The sequence below is a fragment of the Diadema antillarum genome, unplaced genomic scaffold, assembly GCF_040938485.1.
Source record: "Diadema antillarum isolate AM-2024a unplaced genomic scaffold, OU_Dant_1.0 seq00000807_RagTag, whole genome shotgun sequence".
NCBI classification, from domain to species: domain Eukaryota; kingdom Metazoa; phylum Echinodermata; class Echinoidea; order Diadematoida; family Diadematidae; genus Diadema; species Diadema antillarum.
The window spans coordinates 876534-898250 of NW_027271688.1; the positions used below are offsets into that span (position 1 = coordinate 876534).

General features: G+C 38.9%; 1 protein-coding gene and 1 non-coding gene across 2 annotated transcripts; one reads left to right on the top strand and one right to left on the bottom strand.

The window, feature by feature from the left end:
* Positions 1 to 676: 676 nt before the first annotated feature.
* Positions 677 to 748, top strand: Trnae-uuc (transfer RNA glutamic acid (anticodon UUC)). The gene has a single exon. It is a non-coding gene; the product is annotated as a tRNA-Glu (tRNA).
* Positions 749 to 11943: 11195 nt separating this feature from the next.
* Positions 11944 to 21717, bottom strand: LOC139739565 (mitotic spindle assembly checkpoint protein MAD2A-like). Its single transcript, XM_071650168.1, has 5 exons — positions 21622 to 21717; positions 17782 to 17928; positions 16270 to 16390; positions 15200 to 15303; positions 11944 to 12960 (listed from the first exon to the last, which is right to left on the bottom strand). Exons 1-5 carry the CDS (start codon positions 21695 to 21697, stop codon positions 12788 to 12790), a joined length of 621 nt encoding a protein of 206 aa, XP_071506269.1. The 5' UTR covers positions 21698 to 21717; the 3' UTR covers positions 11944 to 12787.

Here is a 21717-nt window from a genome sequence, read left to right on the forward strand (position 1 = left end):
CTTTGGTGCTGCGAAATGAGCAAAAATACATAAATAATAGGACCTATAGATCTATTAAATTAAAATTAAAATTTATTTTCATATCCATCAAATAAACAGAGAAAATTTAATGTATAAGCAGAACATATTTGTAATAATTGCAAAAACGTAAACTAACAAAATACATGTGATAATGAGTAACAAAATAAAGAATACATAATTGTATCTTTTTAAATATCGCCATATCATTGGCTCGTAGTTATTTTACACATTAGAACATAAAAAAAAAACACACATTGAAGATGCCGTGGGTAAGCCTATATCTCTATTGTAAACTATTGCAGCACGTATAGGAAAGTATTGATATTCGTGTAAATTAGAATGATTTTGCCAAACCGACCCCAGCTTCAAAGTTGTTCCTCGCGTGCACACCACTGATCTCTATTTCCATAAAACAGAGATCAGTGATGCAAACGCATATAGTGGGCGCTTCCGGATCGGGGTTCTGTGAGTTGACTTCTTTCGTGCGCGCGTCACCGTTCAAACTCGCCTTGCTTTTTGTATGCACTGAATGGCAGAACAAGTTCTCATGTGTACAATCCAGTGGAACAATCTCTATGGTTGTACGGGAGACCGGAGGTCAAAAATCTTGCTGCTCGCTTCATAAAGAAGTGTGGCCGCCGCTCCGGCATGGGAATCCCGTGTGGTCTAGTGGTTAGGATTCGTGGTTTTCACCCACGCGGCCCGGGTTCGATTCCCGGCACGGGAGACGACACTTCTTTTTCTTTTTTTTTCTTCTACAATTTTGTGTCTACTTTACATTGTTTGAACAGCTGAACACAAATTATCTGTTTCTTTCCGTAGTTTCATTACATTTGTCGTCTTATGAAATCCAACCATTGTACTTGGATTTCTGTCAATTACAATTATACTGCATATGAGATGTGTAGCTTATTATAAATCAATATCTGATGAGTTTTTGTGTGCATGTTTTTTGTACTTCCACTGATTACAAGGGATTCACATATCATTGAAATTAGTCATCTGCTCAAAGCAGCTTGCTAGGTCGTTATTATTATTTTTTTTAAAATATGGGATAAAATATGTAGGCCTACAACCAAGATTTGTGAAATGACATTCGTATGCATAAAACTGTTCATGCCTAATCGATGCATTCAATCCTTTACCGTTGGTGCTTCGTCAACGATTAGACATTACATTAGACAAGACATTACTAAAATGCCATATAACATAGAACAATAAATATAAATGTAGCCGCTCGACTCCCTATAGCCTCCAGCTTAATGAAAACGTCAGTGCATAATAGAGCAACGATTATTTGTTTACATAACAGGGCCTGGTACACTTTTAATTGCACCACTGCTTTTTTCAGTTGTAGAGGGGTGTAGTATCCTTTTATCCTTTACCCTTTTATATTGGCTTAAAATACTGTATACAAAGAAACAGAGGGGACGACACATTGAGTATGCTGCAGTGTTGCCACTTATGTCGCAATACTGTACAAAGTACAGTACATGTACCGTATTCCTATGTCTGGAAGCCGCACGGCGAGCGACTCCCCCCGCCTGTACTGTTGCTACCCGCTGCGAACCAATCACACACGCGCCGAGAATAATCCATGATGTAATGGTTCATCTTAGTCTAAAATCACAATGTTAATACCATTATTTCATGTAAAATTTATGCACACCTGTACATAAGAAGTGGTGAGGTCTAAAAAAATTCACAGTTAAACATTACAAAAATTAACGTTACACTAAAAAAAAAAATTAAAACAGTAACAGCTTTACAGATCCAGCAGCATATTCCGCATCTTATGTCAATCGTGATACTCTAAAGATGAAAGGGTCTCGATATTTTAAGACTACGATCGACGTCATGCGCGAATGTGTGTGGACAATACATGTCAGTTTCCTGTCGTCTGCTACGAATTGGGAGGTGTACAAACGTATAAATACGGAGACCCATTTGTGGCAAGTTCGCAGGCAACGTTGGGCGCTCCAGTACCGTGCGCCCGTGGGTCATAGCTCACTGTCGTCGAGTTCGCTGCAGTGTTGCCAGATGGTGATTTCGGGAACCAAAAAGGGTGAAATTTGGTGATTTTTGAAGTTGTTTGGTGACAAAATTTTAGCCTGGTAACCAAATCAAAATTTGGTGATTTTTGGTAACTTTTTGGTGATTTTCAGACCCATGAAAAATAATCACACTAATTGAAAACGAAAATGCATTTTGCCCAAAGTTTTCCCCTCATTTCCTGCAGAAACATAACATGTGCCCCCCCCTTTTTTTTTTTGGTCACAGCGACACACACAAACACTCATAGTCAAATATCCATACACATCGTACACATTTTGCACTTAGTGTGTGTGACTACGGTGCGCCGAAAATTGCACCGAGACTGGCGCAGTGTTTGATAAAGGTTTATTGATATAATTTTGTCTTGAAATTGAAGCTTTACCTACGCTTTTCCAAATTTGGTGATTTTTGATGGCTTTTGGTGATTTTTTACAAGCCTTTTGGTGATTTTGCTCTGTTGGGACCTGGCAACGCTGGTTCGCTGTCACTTCCATGATGGCGGACTTACTGTGGGTGTTGTCTCGCCGTCTCGCTTACTTCGTTCCGATCTCAGTTCTCCGAGGGCGGTAACGGCAGTACCGTGTTCACCGCGTGGTGGACACTTCTCCAAACATCGGGATCTACTTCTTGGGGAAAACGGTACTGAAATCTTCGGTTCCCATGGTGCTGCCTCATGCACAAAGCGGCCTCGCTGTCACCGTCTGTACGGTGCTCGGAGGATGCAGGGGTAGTGCTGTGGGGGCCACCAGGCCTAGCCTCCATTGTGACTGCAAGAGTTGGGGGTGCTTAGCTGTGTCAGACAGTGTTTAGGATTGTTTTGCTCATGTTTGGTGTTTACCAACATAAAACGAGTCCATAACTCTGCTCTGCGTGGCGACAGCCCCCTATTTTTACTTCTCCAGTCCACTGGATAGGCATGGTGGCAAGTGATCAACTCGTCGTCACATGCAATAGGAACTCCATTGCTCACTTAAAAAAAGTTCTCGAGCAAAGGGTTCTGGACGGTGGGCCATTGCCGGCATTCATCGTTTGGCGTCCGTCGTGCGTAAACTGCTAACATTTTTAGCTTCTTGTAGAACATCCCATGTCAGATTTTCACGTAACTGGCAGGTGGCATCACGAAAGTGACGGATGTCAACTTGTACAATGTACAGGGTATATTACTGTAGTTCATACATGTATATACTGCGTACATATGAATTATCAAAAATAAATTGAAGTTCACATGAAAATACATGCAACTCACACAAAATGCCAAAGAGGGGAATTGGTGTACAGTACTTGTTTTTAAATACATGTATTTTTTAAGCAACTCCTCATTTCAGTGCTGGGCCCTTGCCTATGTATAAGTCATAAATCTGATGGACACACACACGTGCACAGAGCCCACAAAGCGGTCTGGTTAAGAAGGAAGCGAAAACACCATGAGAGCGAGAGATTAATAGTGGCACATAAGGCTACAGAAGAATACATGTAGTAATTGGGGGTGAACGTGGTGAAAAGTATTTTGCTATACACTGTATGTTGTGTGCTGACAATCACATCCCTCATCCTGTTATGATCCATTACTTTCTGTGATGTATGTTTTGATATGATCAGTTTCCATTAGTTATATGATTATAAAACTGAACTGATACATTTATAACTGCATGATCAAAATTAATGTCATGTTTATTTCTGACAAAACTAAATTCCCCAAGATACTGAATACACCTAAGACAGAGACTCCAACTCTCCCGCCTTCGATGGGAGATGTCCCGCTGAAAGCCCATTTTTAAAAATCTCGTTCTCCCGCTTGAAATGATTTCTTACGTAGTGTCATCGTATGTCGAAAAATAAGCCTTAGATAGCACGAGAGAGCATATAGAACCCTAGAGCTAGACCCCAGCTGCAAGGAACTTCGTGCTTCACGCACATCAAGTTGGAGTCTCCCATTTGCTAGGGGTTTCAGGCAGGAGAATCTCCAGATCAAAAGGTGCTTGGGGTTGGAGTCTCTGCTAAGAAATAATTGCAAACTAGCCTCACGGAAATACATCTAATAAGCTTGTATATGTGTACAGCATACACATATTGACAACATAACTTTACTGTAGTACTGGCTTGAGTTTCCACTGTAGGTCAAGCTTGTTGCCTTAGCTACTAGAAGAGTGTTTTCATTCATTTCCAGATTGCCTTAAGATTCATTCTGTGAAAACATAATAGAGTGTATGCAACACACTTAAATCAATCAAACACGCTCAATAGCAAACTTGTATAAATCTGCAGATGAAGTCAGTAACATCTATATCTCACTTGCATCATTTAATCCTTCACAATACAACCAGCAATGATGGATAATGGTGCTTTACAAGTACTCATTCACATATTATTAACAATACAATGTATACTTATTAACAGGTACATACCCCTACAAGACACTGTTGGTACTCAAAAAAGCCCACACTCCAACTGTTTCAGTGGTGTCCATACATATATTATTTACCATTTCATTACCCACTTATCAAACCAATTAATCATTCTCAAAAATATATTTTTAGTTGGTATACGCTGTATTACAGGATAACAATTTGACAGAATTTTTCTTAGGCCTATATATTATACTATGCTGTCATTGTTTGTGTTGTACAGCAGGAGCAAAACATGTCATAAAAGTGTGATATAAAAAATGACCAATTCTGCACTTCAGCTGTTCCTAGTCCATTCTCAAAAACAATCTCTCATATAGCATATAAAGTGTACTACTAATCATTCATAATTTGGGCAAATCCAACGATGCTACACAAATTGCCACAAAAGCCTATGTACTCATCACAGACAAAATAAATGAGACACTTTAAACTTAACATAATCATAATAAACTGCTTTTTCCAATTTGACATTACAAGTCTGAGCAGTACATATAAGAATAAAATAAAACTAGAGCACTCGCAATCGAGCACATGTATCCCCCGAACCCGTCTCCCATACCCCATCTGGATTACCGTCAGGCCAGAATATTGTATAATATGGCAACTGTCGCAGGATACAATAAAATCGGACGAGAATAGCACATACAAGGGATATGACATGTCATCCTATAAAAGTTTGAATAATGAGAGCACTGGCAACACTGTTCGGGGGATACAATAAATTAATTCATTATTCACTGGTTTGAAGGTGTACAAGAATACAAAAGCTATTGAATAAGCATAATACTGTGGTTTCCTTTACAGAAAAAAGTGAGGCAAATTCTGGCTCTGAAGTGACAGTTCACATGACTTGAAATCTACACCAGGATATCAAAAAAGAAGAAGAAAGGGAACAGAAATGGCATGACTTTTGGCCATCTATGCAGAAGTACCTAGAACATTGCGTCAGCGTGTCATTAAAATAAAAGCATGTACCATGCTCTTCCGCGTTAAACAAATATTAATTAGCATTACACAGTTATTCATGCAGCCTGTAATGTTGTGCAAAATTGCCAAATAAAACAAGCTATATCTAATCAATGATTGTTCAGTTGATATCACATAGTGTTCTAGTGTTTGCCAATGAGCACAAAAAGGATTTAGCCTCTGAAACCCAACAAAAATACAAATTTACTCCTGTTTTGCCCCTTAATGCATTTCCCATTCCCATATAAATTACGTGGTTTCACTTGCTGGCATGTCAGCAAACAGTGTTTAACCATAGTTAGAAAAGCTCTTAGCTCAAAGCTACAAAGATGAATCTTTCAATCTCCACCTGTGCAAGATATGCATACCAATTATACTGTGTGCGTTTTTTGCTGAAATAGTTTTCTAAATACATGTACTGGATGTGCAATGTATGATACAGTGTACTCCCGTTATAAGGAACATGGTTATAACAAAATTCCAGTTACAACGAAGTAAACATTCGGACCACAACGTTATCCACTCTGTGCTTTTTCACTGTTTGTTTGTTAGGTTATAACAACATTTCAATATAGCGAAAGAAAACTGCTGGTCACATGGACTTCGTTATAACAGGAGTCCATTGTATCTATTAGAGAAAGCTACCATATCTTGGAGGTGACAAGTAAAAATGGTGACTTTATAATTATATCAGTGCCCAGTCACTGCGCAACATGGCAAGAGCTTCACAAAGCTGAATTCCATTTTTCTGCGCTCAACTACAACATGTAGGAGCCACTGTGCCCACTGCACATGATGAACAGAAAAAAATAATGTACAAGTTGTAGTCTCGCAAATTGTTGTGCAATGTGGGAGGGGAAGTGGATGAGGGATTTCTGTTCTTGACAGGAAAATGAAGTGTTTGCATGTTTAGCGTGTACAGCAAATACAGTGTACTCTCAGGCAATGGTTTTCAGTTACCGCAGTAACAAGTGCTACTGTACAGGATGTGCCAACTGTGCACTGGTCAACCTCGTGCTTGCATAATACAGCTATTGACTCAATCACCAGCATATTTGGCACTGTCTTTTTTACAATTTTAAGCACAGAAATGTCTTTTGTAAAATTTTAAGTGCTGAAATGTCTTTTCAGGCATCTATTGATAGGTGGTGAGTGGTGTAGATGGTTCATACTGAGAATTGGTTGATAAATTGTCTTTTCTATCTATAGCTGTACAAACACTGTAAATATTACAAGCATTGTTATGTAGTTCCTGACATAAAACATTTACAGAGACATTATCTTTGTGAGCTTCCACCATCACAACCTTTGCTTGTGTGCGTAGCCCATAAACACCATTGACATTTGCATTATGCCAGCATAGAATATATCGAAGCTTGTTCATTACATTCTCTCAGTTCAAATTTCAACAAGCAATCTGCAAAGAGCACAGCCCATCAGTGACGTCAATTAAAGGTGCGTTACGCAAATACACAATGTATGACCGATTTGGCAAGTCAGCACATATTTCTTTTTTTTAAAGAACAAACAAACAACACTGCCCTGTTGCATGTGGCACTGAAGGTTTGAAACAGTGAAGAATGAGAGCATTCTACACTGTACATTAAAAAGATTGTGGTATTCAGAGGTGTGGGTTTCATGAGTACATTTGTGCCATTGCCGTTTAAATTCAACAGGTTAACTCTTAACGTGCCATGGTCGCCGAACGGCGACCTTAGTCCTGACGTGCCATGGTCGCCGATCGGCGACTAAGAAGAGCGTGAAAAACATTGGTCATTTAAGTTCTTGTGGTACCATAATACGTTACACCAAGAAACTGCCACTGATATGTACTGGTAGCTGATTAGCATAGCCATCGTTTGCACTAAAAATATGAGTATACTTGCATAGGAAAATTTTGAGTAAATACATCTTTTTTCAGCAAGATGTATTTTTTCGCGTCGGGAAAATCCGCAGAGAGCGCACCCTCTGCGAGCTGTGTATAGATCAAAATTCTCATTGATAAACCACGCGTGTGTATGCTACTGAATTTGCGTGTGTTGTCTATGCATTTCCACTCGCACTGTTCTGCTTGGGTGCTCTCCTGCGGGAGCGACTTTCATTTTGTCCCTCAAAGAGGGTCAAGCTTTCGTTCCTCGGTCAAGTCTTTCATCCTTTTGTCTTGGTGAACTTCACTAATCATCCCCACACTAGCACCTGTACAAAGGAAGAACACGCTTTTGTTCTTGTCTATGCACATGTACAGTGGACGGAAAGTAGACCTGTAAACAAAGCATGCCGATTTCAATAGAGTGCGCCAGCCTGCAGTCTGCATAAACAAAAGAAGGATTAGTAGGTGCTTCCTTCTCAAGTGGACAAAAGACACTATTCCAGGACCCGGGATTTACTTTAGTTTCAAATACAAGATCTGGGACTACAGGACTCAGATTTAGGAATGAATTACCGAGGCAGAAAAAGAAATTGAAAAGACAAATTGAACTGCCAATATCTTTGGAATTATACAACTCTAGAAGACAAATCTGTTATCATTTTAAAGGGGAAATGTAGCTCTAAAACTTTCTCACAGAGTCAAGGGAGCGTTCTATTGAAGAAAAATCATGACTGACTCTTTCTTTACATACTACACAAAAATTTATATTAACTTTTTAATGATATCGATTATTTCTGCAATATTTCAGGTTCAGATAGATATTACAGCAAAGTGACTACATGACACGAAAGACCAATTATTTCTTGATATTTGTTGTGTAGAACTCAGTTCAAAACAGTCAATAGTTTCAAAGATATGACAGTTTGAAATTACATTGTCAATCCAGTTCGCAAACTTTCTGGCGTTCGGTAAAAACGTCTGGCACGTTAGGGGTTTCGGGTCTGGCACATTAAGAGTTAAACATTGTGCTGTATGCCGTAAAACCAGAAACATTAGCAGCATAAAATTCATTTTGCGAATTGGAGCTAGTGGCCTTTTTCGTGGCATGACATTTTCACGAAGTGCAATTGGCATGCAATGCATTGTGTAAAGACAAAACCTTTTGTGTGCATTTTACTTTTGCAAATCCTGGCTCCTTGCGAAAATCTCACGCAAGCGAAAATTTCCTGTTTTACAGTATATAGCAGCAGTGACACAGGCTTTTACAATGTACATACACTGTAGTATCATGTAACAGCATTACAATCTACACAAAAAGCTCAGAAAACAAATCAGCAGATGCTTCCTACCAAACACAGTACAAGTTTATATCTTGTACGGTTTACACCATATACAGAGCAATTCTAGTTTGCATAGTGTCTGGTCAAAGTCTCATAAGATCACATATCGTGCGCCCAAGATTAGGTGGGAAAAATAGAAATACATTTGATAATAAAACTTATAGGAGCATGGGAACAATCTATCCTGAACCATCATGTGAATGAGATATGTTTGAACGCCATCAGAGCTCAAGTGCAAACACTCCATTGTGTAATCCAGCATGAATTGATTAATAATTAATACTTTGAAGAGAGCGATATATGTAATTGTAACAAATCATATTACAGTAACCCATTAACAGCTTGTGATTTCACATGACCCCACCTCACAATTACTCATGACTATTTAAATGACTTGTTTCAACAGCTAGACGTCATTCTAAGCTACACCACTTCAACATTCTCATAAGGCACTTGATACATAGCAGTGATGACATAGTTGAGCTTACTTAGTTTGTGTGCTTATCATAATTGTTCATTGGCACAGCTTCATGGGGGGGGGGGGGAATTGGGGGAGAAGCAATGGTGTACTTTACTAAACTGTGAATGGAGAATAATCACCATGTGAGAAACTTCCAGTAAAGTGATTCTCTATCACACGGATCCTGGTCTTTGGGGATGATTTTAACCCGTTGAGGACAGACTAATTTTGCTCTAACATACATTTCCACTAGACACCTGCCTGACTATTAATGGGAATCATCTTCAATGGGTTAAACTAGACCATCACTGAAGTGTTTATTCCTGGAATGTGTTACTAGTCATGTATTGTATGTAATATGCAACATCAGAAAATACACACTGTATGCCTGCTTTGGTATTAGCCATCAAACAACCCCCCCCAAAAAAAAACAAAAAACAAAAAAAAACAAAAAAAAAAACAAAAAAAAAACAAAAAAAAAACACCAAACAAACAAACATACACATACACACATACAAACTCATCGACCAATGACCAACCCTTGGGGTAATCTATAATCTGCAAAAACATGAATTCATCTCAAAAACTGTACAGATATGAACAAACAGAATTAAGATTCAGCTGACGAAAGGCACCAATAGAAGCTATGGCCCCTTGTATCCACTCACTAACATTTCTTTTTTTATGTGAAGAGAGCACATTAGAGCATGAATTACTAACACATTACATTTTGGCACAGTCCATTGGCACAAAAGAAAAAAAGAAGGAAAAAACAAACAAACATGTATTTTAGCATCTACTAATGCATGTGCCATACATTTGGCGAGTCTACTTTTTAGCAAATCGGGACTTCCCAACAATTTCATGAGTGGTTTAATTCGTGATCGTGGAGTACAAGAACTTAATGGAGAAATGTAAGTGTGCATGTCACATTTATGTCTGGATAAGAGGCGATATTTTCACCCATCTTTAGATTTTCAAACACCACCTGACTCGCAAAATTCACGAAAATAAAAACCTCGTGACATATTTGGTATATGCAGTACTACTAAATACAAACATCATCAGAAGATGAATGGCATTACCAACATCATACCATGGAGCTTCAAACACATGTGTTTGAAGCTCCTTGATCATACACTGTAAACATTTATTAAATACATTCAAGGGAATTAATGATGAGTTGGCAGAGGAAACCCTTTAATTTGCAGGGTTATCACATTACAAAGAATGGAGAGTAATCCTGATTCAAAAGATCTACTCATAGACATTCATACTGCAGCTCCCAACCAGTACCACAATATTTAAATCATCATAACTCTTTTGTGCACTTTTAGTGCCGATTGGCACAGAAAACTATATAGCGTTGTACACACTGTCCAAAGTCCCCTACATCTATAAAGGGTTAAAGGGATGGTACAGTATTGGTTGAGACGAGAATTTCGCTATTAGCGTTTTGCGAGATACTAAGAAACCACCTCTAGAATGTTACAGAACATACAATTCTAAGAGATATTCAAAGTTTGTTTGATGAAATCTGTTGTGAAATGGCTGAAATGTCCGATATCAAAGTAAAACAGAGCAATCCTTATAAAAGGTGGGTCCCACCTTCTATTAGGATTGCTTTGTTTTGGATACTAATGATCTCAGCCATTTCAAAACCAATTTTTATCAAATAAACATTGAATTCCTCTTGGAATTACATGCTCTTTCATATTTAGTAAGATGATTCTCATTATCTCACCAAAAAGAGTCAGAAACCTAAAGCCAGGTTTCAACCAAAACTATATCATTACTTTAAGGCTTTTCCCACAAGATTGTGCCATCCCCATAGCCTTTGAACACAGGCCCCATCAGTCTGCTGAGCTACGTGCTTCAAAGAACTTCAAGTTGTAGTTTGATATTTGCTACATTTATCTCAATACAGTACCAACGCTTTCCTCAAATTAAGCCACACGACAACTTGTAACAGCTGGCTACAATTCCCAACGCAACCTCTTTACTGTGGTCATACATTGTACAGTGAAACCCTTCAAATATGGCAATTGCCTGAGGAATAGTTTTTCACAGGTTACAAAATTCAGTCAGAGGCTGAGTGAAAGCAAGACTTTTTTTTTCTAACTTTCCAATCCTCATAAAATCAAATTACTGCATTTTTTTTTCAATACAATCATTATTGCAAGTCAATTACTGTCAAATATAGATACTGACACTCTGGTAGTCAGGGTCATTATCTTTGACATGTTCTGTGTATTGACAGTGGTAGAGAGAAGATCAAATTAATTGTAATATATTGCAACCGATTGACAAGTAACCTTTCACATTTAAACATTGATTATTCAGTGTTTAAATCAATGCCCCCACCCCCACCCGAGATCTCGACCATATTGCAATCGCCATGAGAATTGGCACATACATTACCTGTGGCGTAATCTACCGAACTAGAGAAAAAGAAATTGAAATTTTCATTTTTAGATTTTATATTGATTAATAATTCTAATATATGCTTGAAATCATACATTCTGTTCTAAATCAGAAAATAAAGCTCCAAGAATCCTAATTTTTGGTGTAAATATTCTTCACAGCATTCCTAACAATGCACTTGGAAAAAATATCTGGTGTGAAAATTAACTGCTTACATATTTTATTGCTTTATGAATTTCTTTTCTCTGTTCCTCGACCTTCTCTTTTTATGGTTTCTTTTCACAAAATTTATCACAGAACTTTTTCAAGCATAATCATACTGTACTAAAATGAATTGATTTCAGCCAATGAAAGTGAAAACAATCATATCTTTTTGAATAAGATGAGAAAACTCCTTTTGCATTGACTTTGAAAACAAAAATCACGTTTTTGAGCAATTTTCGGTCTGACGAGCATGTGTAAAAGGTTGTGCAGCATTATAATGGTATGCCCAATTTTTTGCAAAAATGGGGTCATATGTGCAAGATTTGAAAGTAAAAAGTCAGCGAGTGGCACAGTAAAAAAAAAAAATGTGTGGCGGAATGACCATGGAAAATGGCCATTTCAGGGTTAAACCACATGGGGAGAGGGAAAGAACCTCATACACACTCCCAGGTCAAGTACTGCTTGTACAGATTATGATGCATGTTATGCAGGAAGAAAGAGAAAATATATGCACCCCTGCATGGCACAATACCGATAATCTTGATTGAATCCATCCCAAGACACACTAAATTATCTGAAAAGGTGTGCTGTTTATATAACCAGTACAGGTTTTATAGGGTCAAGATGAATTAAATGCTTTTACCTCAAGCAAAAACATGAACCACATGCATAGAAACCTTCAACTCAAAGTAAAATACGTAAAACGAGCTTCACAGCATAAAGAAAAGAGAGGAGTCAGATCATGCATACTTGGTAGTGCTTCATTTCAACTATCCATCACCAGTGGATGGACGAAGCACTTGTCCAGACTGCAGATGACCAGGCTGACCATTGTGGCACACACATGCGATACCGTAAGGCATGTAGAACGCGACACTCCTCCAAGCGAGGCAACGTGCCAAAAATGCCCAAGGATGTGCTCAGGGCACAGCTGACGTTCACAGTAGCTCTCTTGTTCAGTTGAACAATGCTGTCACTCTTGTTGAACGGAGCATCATAATGGAATGTGATGTTTTTCTCCTCAACGGCTGGACAACTCCTACATACCATCCATTATCTTGTAAGAGACCATGGTGTCCACTTTGTGTATCGATGTTGTGAAGGAACGCAGTCTCACCTCCTCCGAGTTGGCGATGAGAGCGGGTCCAGATTCCTCCCACTTTTCAGGGGTTGCCAAGTCCTTGTCAGTGTAGATCAACAGATTGAACTTGCCTGGTGAACAAAGGCACAAAACAAGATTATACAAAGCTATAACAGCTGTTACACTAGCAACCATCTCAAATACTTGATAGTCAAAGATATGGATCACTCTTGCAAATATTACCTTCCCAGTTACAGTGTATGGCATTCAGTTTTGATGCTAAACATATCTTGCTGACATTTTACTACTTCATCCCCTGAAGAATTTTCCTGGATTTTGCTGTTTTGTATCTTACGACCAACACCTCACTGAATAAACTTATATTCAATGTACTCCAAAAGGTAATTTATGTTACATAATCAGCCACACCAAGAGCAGGAAGTGTGACACCTGATTTAAAAAAAAAAAAAAGTTAAATGCTCTGGTTTTCACACTGTATTGAATAATTAAATTCATTCTATTAATCACAAGGAAATAATCAATGTTCTATCACTTGGTGTAGCTTAAGGGGCATTCCAGACAATTTTAATACTTTACATCAAGCAGTGCATAAATTGACAGTACCATGTACAAATTTGTGGAATTTATTCTGACCTGTGAGAAGATAAACCAATACTGTGAAAAATCTAAAACATAACACACTGAAGAAGAAAGATAACATAGGAGGCTCACACATTTTAGTAACGAAGCAATGTAATTCCATTACAATACCACTTGCTTAACAATTTCACCTGTGTAGAATTTATGCATGCCTTCTTTTTTTTGTTCTGCTTCCTTGAACTGGCCCTCACTCATGCGTTCTTATGGTGAAGCTGTCATGTCATCATCCGTGTTCATTGTCATTTGCTATGAATTTTGAAAACAGTCTTATTCATCATACTGATCACTATACACTTTGAAACTCTGTACCCAGTATAACCAATTTATAGGTGTTCACATACAAAAGTCAAAAATCATCTGGAAGTCACCTTTAACCATTTGTTTACACAATAAATTCAACCAATGGAGATTGCTGCATGAATGTTCTGCCCATGGGGGAATATTACGCCCATGGGGAATACCATGTATTACAACTGTTTAACTATCACCTGATCAGATTTCCTGAAACTCTGTGGTATCAATTTCATTGACCCAAAGAAATTTAATAGGCACAAGAGGGCGTAGTCCAAAATTGGAGGCAGCTGTGCAGGGGTACCATATGTTGGAGCGATGCTCAGCCAAGGATATGAACATGCTTTAGGATTAAGGTTAGAGTTTACTCAGTTTAGGATTAGGGTTAGGATTAGAGTTATGGTAACGTTGATCTCGGTGTCCTAGGGTAATACACTGAGTAAACTCTAACCCTAATTCTAAAGCATACTGTATTCATATCCTCGGCTGAGCATCGCTCAAACATATGCTATCCTGTGCAAGGGAGCTGCCATTGTTAGCTATGAGCACTTGTCTTGCCTGGATCTTGTACAGTTATTGAACAGTAGATGGCAGCACACTGTTCAAATGCACTCAACTCAATATTTTTTTTACACAGTCATTCATGCGCCATTATAGTTACATCTCAGTGTTCAAATATTTCTTAAAGGTCTTATGCTAAAATAATTTTGCATCCTATGCTCAAGTTTATTTTGTTAATAAATAAAAAAAGCCCTGACTCCCAGCAAATAGTCTAAATGATATATTATTGTAGAAACTTATTTCTAAACAATGAAACATAATTGCATTTATGAAAATAAACATTGATTTGGGGAAAAAAAAATCACTCCTAGTATAAATTATAAGATATGACCTGAAGCTAGACTGCCATCAATTCTCTAATCAGTGCATGCACTCCTTCTTCAATTTTGAATGTCTCATTTGTGTGCATGTGTATGGCCAGTGTGCACTCTTGTGCATATAAAATCTCTTTGAACTAACCCTTATGATACACAGAAATGTTTCATGAGCTCTAGCATGAGAATGATCTGGGCACCGTTTCATGAAAGTTGTCAGTCCTGACAAGTTGTCAGTCTCTGACAATTCCCATAGTAACGGTCAGTGACCAGAGCTTTTCAGCCAATCAAAACAGAGGATTTTACTGAAATTGACAGAGACTGACAACTTGCCAAGTCTAACAACTATCATAAAACGGGGCCTAGAACATCTTTCTCAATGAGTTCACAAAATCTGTGGCACAATGACACCCAGTACGACAAAACCGTCTTTGCAATTTGAGTTACGGATTGTTCGTGGTCCTATGTTCCCAGAAGAGAATGTTACAACTTCATTAACTTCATATGTTGCAGTTGATACAGACACCATGTCATCTTGACTTACATGCTGTTTCTAGAAGGGGAAGAAATGTGACTGATGCTGTGATTTGCTTGATGACTGCCTGTATACCCTTGTAGATCTCTGCATGTGATTTCTCTTTGGGTTTGCTGAAAAAAAAAATGAAATAGAATACCTTTTCATAATAATATCTTCATTAAAAGCCACTCAGCAATCTTAACTTTACATTGTACTTGATCACATAATTAGAAAAACAACCTTCATTTCAACTGTTAAAATCATCTGGGGAAAAAAATGCTGAACTTTTCGTGTGTTTTCAAATACCATCTCATTGAATACTAAGCACTAATAGTTGACTTCATAAATCTTTATAAAGAAATAAATCACTCTGGGTAAACATGTTTAAAGCTCAAGTGACTTTGATTTTCATGATAGTGTGTCTCATCACGCTTGGGGCTTTTGTGGGCTACATGTACTTTTTGAGTATTCTCCATTTGGCCATGACATCAACAGCAACTAACTTGCAGATGTTCACAAGTATTGCTTCGGAAACATGAATTTCCAAATTTGTATTGATAAAATGTTGCTGTTACTACCTGCAGTCAGAATGAGCAGTTGACAACTGTCATATTCACACTGTCACACATATTTTGAAAAAACAAAAAACAAAAGAGAAAGGAAAAAAAAAGAAGGCACAGAAAATTTTTATTCACTTTTATGGGAATGATGATGTATCAAATTGTGTCTCATATGGCTACCTTTCATTCAGAGCAAACAACCATATTAGTGACCACTAATGTCAAATGGAAGAGAGCTATTAAAACAAAAGTTGCCACAGCTCAACAATGTAAGATTGAATCAGGTCTTCACTAGCTTCAAATCCTTCTGAAGAAACCTGACGATGTGTTTGTGAGCATGCATGGGCAGGGCATATTAAAGACTCCGAAGTGGAGTGTACACCAATTGTTTGAGATGCAACTGCAAGCCTACGCCTCACTGCCAAATGTAAAGAATACACAGTGCACAGGGGCAAAGCAGTCTGTGTTTCTAGAATACGTAAATGGATATGAAAATGGGTCAAATTGTTACATTGATAACACTCTTGGACACTTCACCTTTCATGGTTGACCGTCTTGTCACACTCAATGTCAAACTGCCACCTCTCCATGACCTCATCGGTTTCTTCACTGGACACGGTGACCACGACTTTCTGGACAATCTGCTGGTTCAACCAGTCTGTAGGGATGTGGCAAACAAAAATCACAGAAAGAGGATTTACAGCGATCAACAGATATAACTTCTTCAAATTCATGAAATTCTTCCGTCGAGATGTTTGTCAATCAGTTGCAAAGATATAACTTTGCTAGCCTGCTGGACGGATAAGATGTGAAAGGGGCCATAAAACTGAGAAACAAGGAAGGAAGTATGAATTCACAAAAGAAACAAAGACAGTGAACAGAGTGACCTCAGGGATATCACTAATCATTGATCAAAATGTAAATGCTTGTGATTTAATTTGGCATGACTCAAGGCCATGCATATCACATAAGAAAAAAAACTTGTCCTGGATTGTTTTGCTCTGGACCGCTGATCACACAGTACCACCTGTCATATACAACCGTGCAAGTTATTTGACATGTAAATACATGTAGCTCTTCGATAAATTAAAATTGCAGAACAATTAATCTGATTTCAGTCAAAGTAATTATATTCAATTTACAGTACTATACCGCACAACAATAAATCTTAATTTCCTTTGAAGTAAACATTCAATTTACAGTATCAACCATTACATCAACATACAGTGGCCCTAGTTTACAGCTCCTATTTCACTTATGCCTAATTTGCCACTAAATACACTGACTAACCACGAAAATATTAATTTTTAGAATCTGCCCCCACTGCTTTGTTTAAACTCACAGGTCTAACACTCACCTGAGCATCACACTTTGCCTTCATGGTACTCCACCCGAGGCAAACTGTTTAAAGCATCTTGAGATTTGGAGATTACTGCTGGCCCCTTGGGCAACATCCTCCTAATTTGGGGCACTTCAGTCATATCCTAGGGACCCCCTAATGGGGCATCAAAATTATTTGTACTTAAGTAGATCCCCTCTGCAATCCACTGATGATTCTCACTAAGTTTGGAAAGAATCCAGCAGCGCAAGATGCAACTGAGGAGATGTTTAAAGCATGATGCACAATGCATGCCAAACATCATACGGCTAATAATTGCCATAGCTCACATGAGCAATTTGGCTCAGGTAAGTTGATAAAAAGAAAAGTATCTGTCAAAGCATTTGACACTGAACATGACAGAGAAATTGCATCTGTCATTTGTTTGTGTGTGAGTGGAAAATAAATTACAATGTATGCATTCTACAACGTATGACACAATCTGACAAAAACAGAACCTGGTGAAATTAGAAGACATCCAACAGCTAAACATGTTTCAGGTTATCATTTTTTAAGCTTTTTATCAATTTCTTTTCCATGCTCACTGTAAACTCAATGACCAACCTGGGCATGCAGTTTCTCTTATTTCAATTAGCAGGTCTCTAAACTTTTACTTGACCAAGATCACTTGGCAAGTACCTACATGATGTTCCTTGTCAAGCCCTACTCACCTTTAAGCTGTTCCATGACAGTGTTGAGATAGGTCTTCAAAGCCTCATCAGTTGTTGTTAGCAGTGGCAGCTTGTACTTCTCACATCGGGAGAAGGTCTCTGCGGGATAGATACCTCTCTGGTACAGGAGATTGTTGATGCCAAAATCTGAATGTCATCAAAGTGTAAATCAAAACAGAGGAATAGGATCTCATCTAAAGTTGGCATGCTATTGTCTATATAGGAGGGAGTCTCATCATATTGGAGACTGTGCTGTTGTGGTTGGATTGGCTATCAAATATGGTAGAAAAGGGCAAAGGAGAGAGATCCCTAGGTATCGTAGGGGTTATATACTCACTTCCTACGGAGGGCGAACTATGCATGTCTGCAGTCACTACGTGAACTACCTACTTAGTGATGGCAGACGTCACTCCACGTGCTCAACCACAGAACACTTGTATGACAGGGTGTACCTTAACTCTTGAACTTCTATGTGAGTCTGCACTCCTCGATTTGGCAGCTTCTTGGCTGCTCAGAAGCTATCCAAAATGATATCTTGCATATCATTCACTGACAAATGGATGTATGGAATGGCATGTTTGTACTACACTGTATGATAGCACTGTAAATGCAGGATCCATCACTGGAATGCAAAGTACCTCTACAGCCCAACCTGAGATACCTGGCCATCGCTTATTCGGTTCTCTTCATGTTTTCATGAATATTCAGTGCCAAAGTTCTAATAACCTTAAATTCATATTCCTGTGAACTATCATGGCTGATAAACAGATCTGCAGAATTTGTACAAGCAATTTGAAATTCAGTCGTATTTACTGCAAGAGACAATGACATTTGATGCTGCATTAGTCAACTAGCAGTGCCCTGCAATGCCAGTGGTATCATACAGCAGCAGCATTTGATGATTCATGGTGATCTCAATCTCACTCTTGGTCAATATCAATCAAACACACACACACATGAGAAGGAATATCTTACTCACACTCCCATTTCATTTCTGTACCATCTGAATTTCCTCTGGCACAGGACAATACTGTGCAAACATTACCGTGTGGAGGTCTTTCTTTTTTTTTTGGGGGGGGGGGGGGGAGGAGGAGGGGGCAAAATGTTTGATATTCAGGAAAATATGTAAGCAAGGGAGCATAGCAGCGGGGGAGGGGGGGGGGATTGGAGGGGTATCTCTGACCCACATGAGGGTGTTTTTGCATTGCCTCTTTAGAATGCGGTGAAATTCAATGAATGTCTCAATGATTTGGTACAATGGTAACAGCAGTAGTATCAGCGTGAACACTTTTGGTGGATATTTTTCTTTGCTAGCAGAGTTGGTGACTGACATGTGGAACAGCCAACTCAAGAATAGACCTGGTTTCAGTCTGCTCGCTCAAGGCAATAATGTATCCAAGAGGGAGAATAAACTGTTAATTAATTGAGGCTGCCTAAATCTTAACACTGAAAATAGGTAGCATTTGCCTTTGCATAAACTTAGGGTGTGTCTGGTTCATTTTCTCCGCTGTCCATCAGCCTGTGGGTGCTTTTCGTGCAAGTGTTTTGTGGCATCCAGGGTAGACAGCGCGCAAGATATGAGCTATCCTCCCATGCATGCGCAAGTTCGGTCTGAAAATCTGATTTGCTGACAAATTAGGGTTCCCACCTACTCTGTCAGTGTGGAATAGTGATTTGGAACACGAGATCAGGTTAGTTTGGATCTTATTTAAATTCTCTTTACGAATATTTGTAAAATGATGTATGACTTCACTTTCATGGGGCCGATTCGTGCATGGCGAGGCAAGAGCCACAGAAAAAAAGCACCAAAAATTTCAAGTTGGATCAGGCCGATAGGTGAGACAGCCCTGCATTGAGTGAACTTGCTGGCACCCGGCTGTGCTTTGGTGGATCGCTGCACGTCGGTTGATTAAAACTCGATTTTTGTCAAAAAGTGCGGCCAGAATTTTTTCTTCTTTTCATCATGGAAAGTGGACATGTGTGTGTAACAAAAAATCACTGTGTGAACTTGCGAAAATACATATCATTGTATGTCGGACATGAGACAGATGATAACTAACAAGGCTAGGGGGCCTTATGAGCATCTTGGGCCGAGGGCCTCATGACAATCCCGGAAGTGCTCATGAGGCAGGGGGAGAGTACCTTATTTTTTTTGACTATATTTATGAGCAGGAGCCCCCCTCATCGATCATGAGCGGGTTTCCTATTTCCGATTCCCGTACTGAAATTGTAAAGTCTCGTCACTCTAATAAGTACAAAATCTACATATTTTTAATAGACCCTACTACTACATGTAGTACTACAGTGTAGTATACTTGGGTGACCCGCACCTCGTCATAGTTAATGTTTGCGCATATTTGAATCACATTTCGCCACTGAAATTCTTTGAAATCCAACTCACATACAGGAAAAATGCTGAAAATTCCAATGGAATTACAAGTTCACTGATCGATATCGAAAATTTGCTGCTATCGTCGTCAAACGCAAACGATGCGAAAAAGTTGCGCGCTAAGGAAGGGGCCCGCAACTCGTCACCCGCGCTCCCATAGACAAAGCACGTAAAAGACGTGTGCGGGTGACCGTGATGCTCCCATAGACATACACGTAAAAGATGCGTGCGGGGACAGTGGTGATACTTATAGGCATACTTATAACACGTATTCCGATTAAATTTCATATTTTCGCGAAAAACTGTTCGGTTTTCACCACAAGTTGCTTGGTTGTGGTAGCCCTGCCAAGTTTCAAGTGTACTGAACACAGTCCCGGGCATAAATTTTTGTCTAGTGCGCTTAAAACAATTTTAAGCGGGGTGACGGTGTTCGGGCCCCTGACGAGGTGCGGGCACTTCACTATACTACTAATATGCTAACTCTCAGTCTATTGTTTACTTTTCTTCCATAATCTATTCATCATATGTTCATTGACATTGGCTTTGGTAAATCTGTTTTGTTTTATTCTAGCCATATTATGGCATAAAGAATTTATTGACAAATTATGGAAGGGAACACAAGGCATTCATTTCAGGATCACGGATGGGTGGTGGTGATGATGCTGAGCTGAGTAGGACAAGTGCAAAGTGAAGTGTAGTAGGGCCTAGACATATCTAGCCCGACCAGACGCTGTTAGCGACTGGGCTGTGTACTATTATTACTAGTAGTTACGATAGATAGTAGCCTGACCAGACCGCTGCGATAGATAGTAACCTTTCTACTTGTTTACATGGACTATTGACCACCAGTGTTGACAGTAAATTTGTAAGGGAACAATGTGTGCACGGTTGTAACAGATACGCCGAGAGAGGGCGGAAAGGACAACGAAAGATGGTGACTGTCAACGGAGGACTTACGTTGACGTTTCGGTACCGAAGACCGAATTAAAAGTGTTCGAAAGGCAATTCCCTGTCTGGTTCTAGTGTCATTCCCTGTTGTGCAAAGTTGTTCCCTTTCAAATTTATGACTATTGTCGTGACTACAGACTACAGTCTAATCATAAATAAAGTAAAATCTAAGTAGGCCTAGATTAATAAGTATATAGTTGTCTACAGTGTAGTGTAAACTCCCTACTGACACTGCACTGCATCACATTATGAGATACTTATAGTCAGTACAGTAGGCCTAGTAAAGTAGCTAATGTAATAGGACTTAACTGTTAACGTGACAATGCAGTAGCATAGACTCTCGACAGGTGTTCTCCATAATTACACAATCATAAGCACGTGGGACTACAATGTCCAACTCTTGACGGTTTTTTTTCCAACGGCAATTCAAAATTGTCTTGTCGTGAAATAAGAGAGAATGTCACTTTCATTAGTTCGAAAATAACTTTTTATAAAATACTCACAAAAGAACTCAGCCACAATATCACTGGATCCTTTCAGAGTGATCGTGTTTTTCGTTGCCTGCTGCGTCCCCGCCATTTCTGTTCGATTTTGATGAT

Excerpts from the sequence above, each read along its gene's own strand:
- LOC139739565 (XM_071650168.1), bottom strand. The coding sequence starts at position 21,697 with ATGGCGGGGACGCAGCAGGCAACGAAAAACACGATCACTCTGAAAGGA. Across the intron at positions 17,929-21,621 it reads TATTGTGGCTGAGTTCTTTT|ATTTTGGCATCAACAATCTC; the intron begins GTGAGTATTTTA and ends GATGACATTCAG. Across the intron at positions 15,304-16,269 it reads AAGACGGTCAACCATGAAAG|CAAACCCAAAGAGAAATCAC; the intron begins GTGAAGTGTCCA and ends TTTTTTTTTCAG.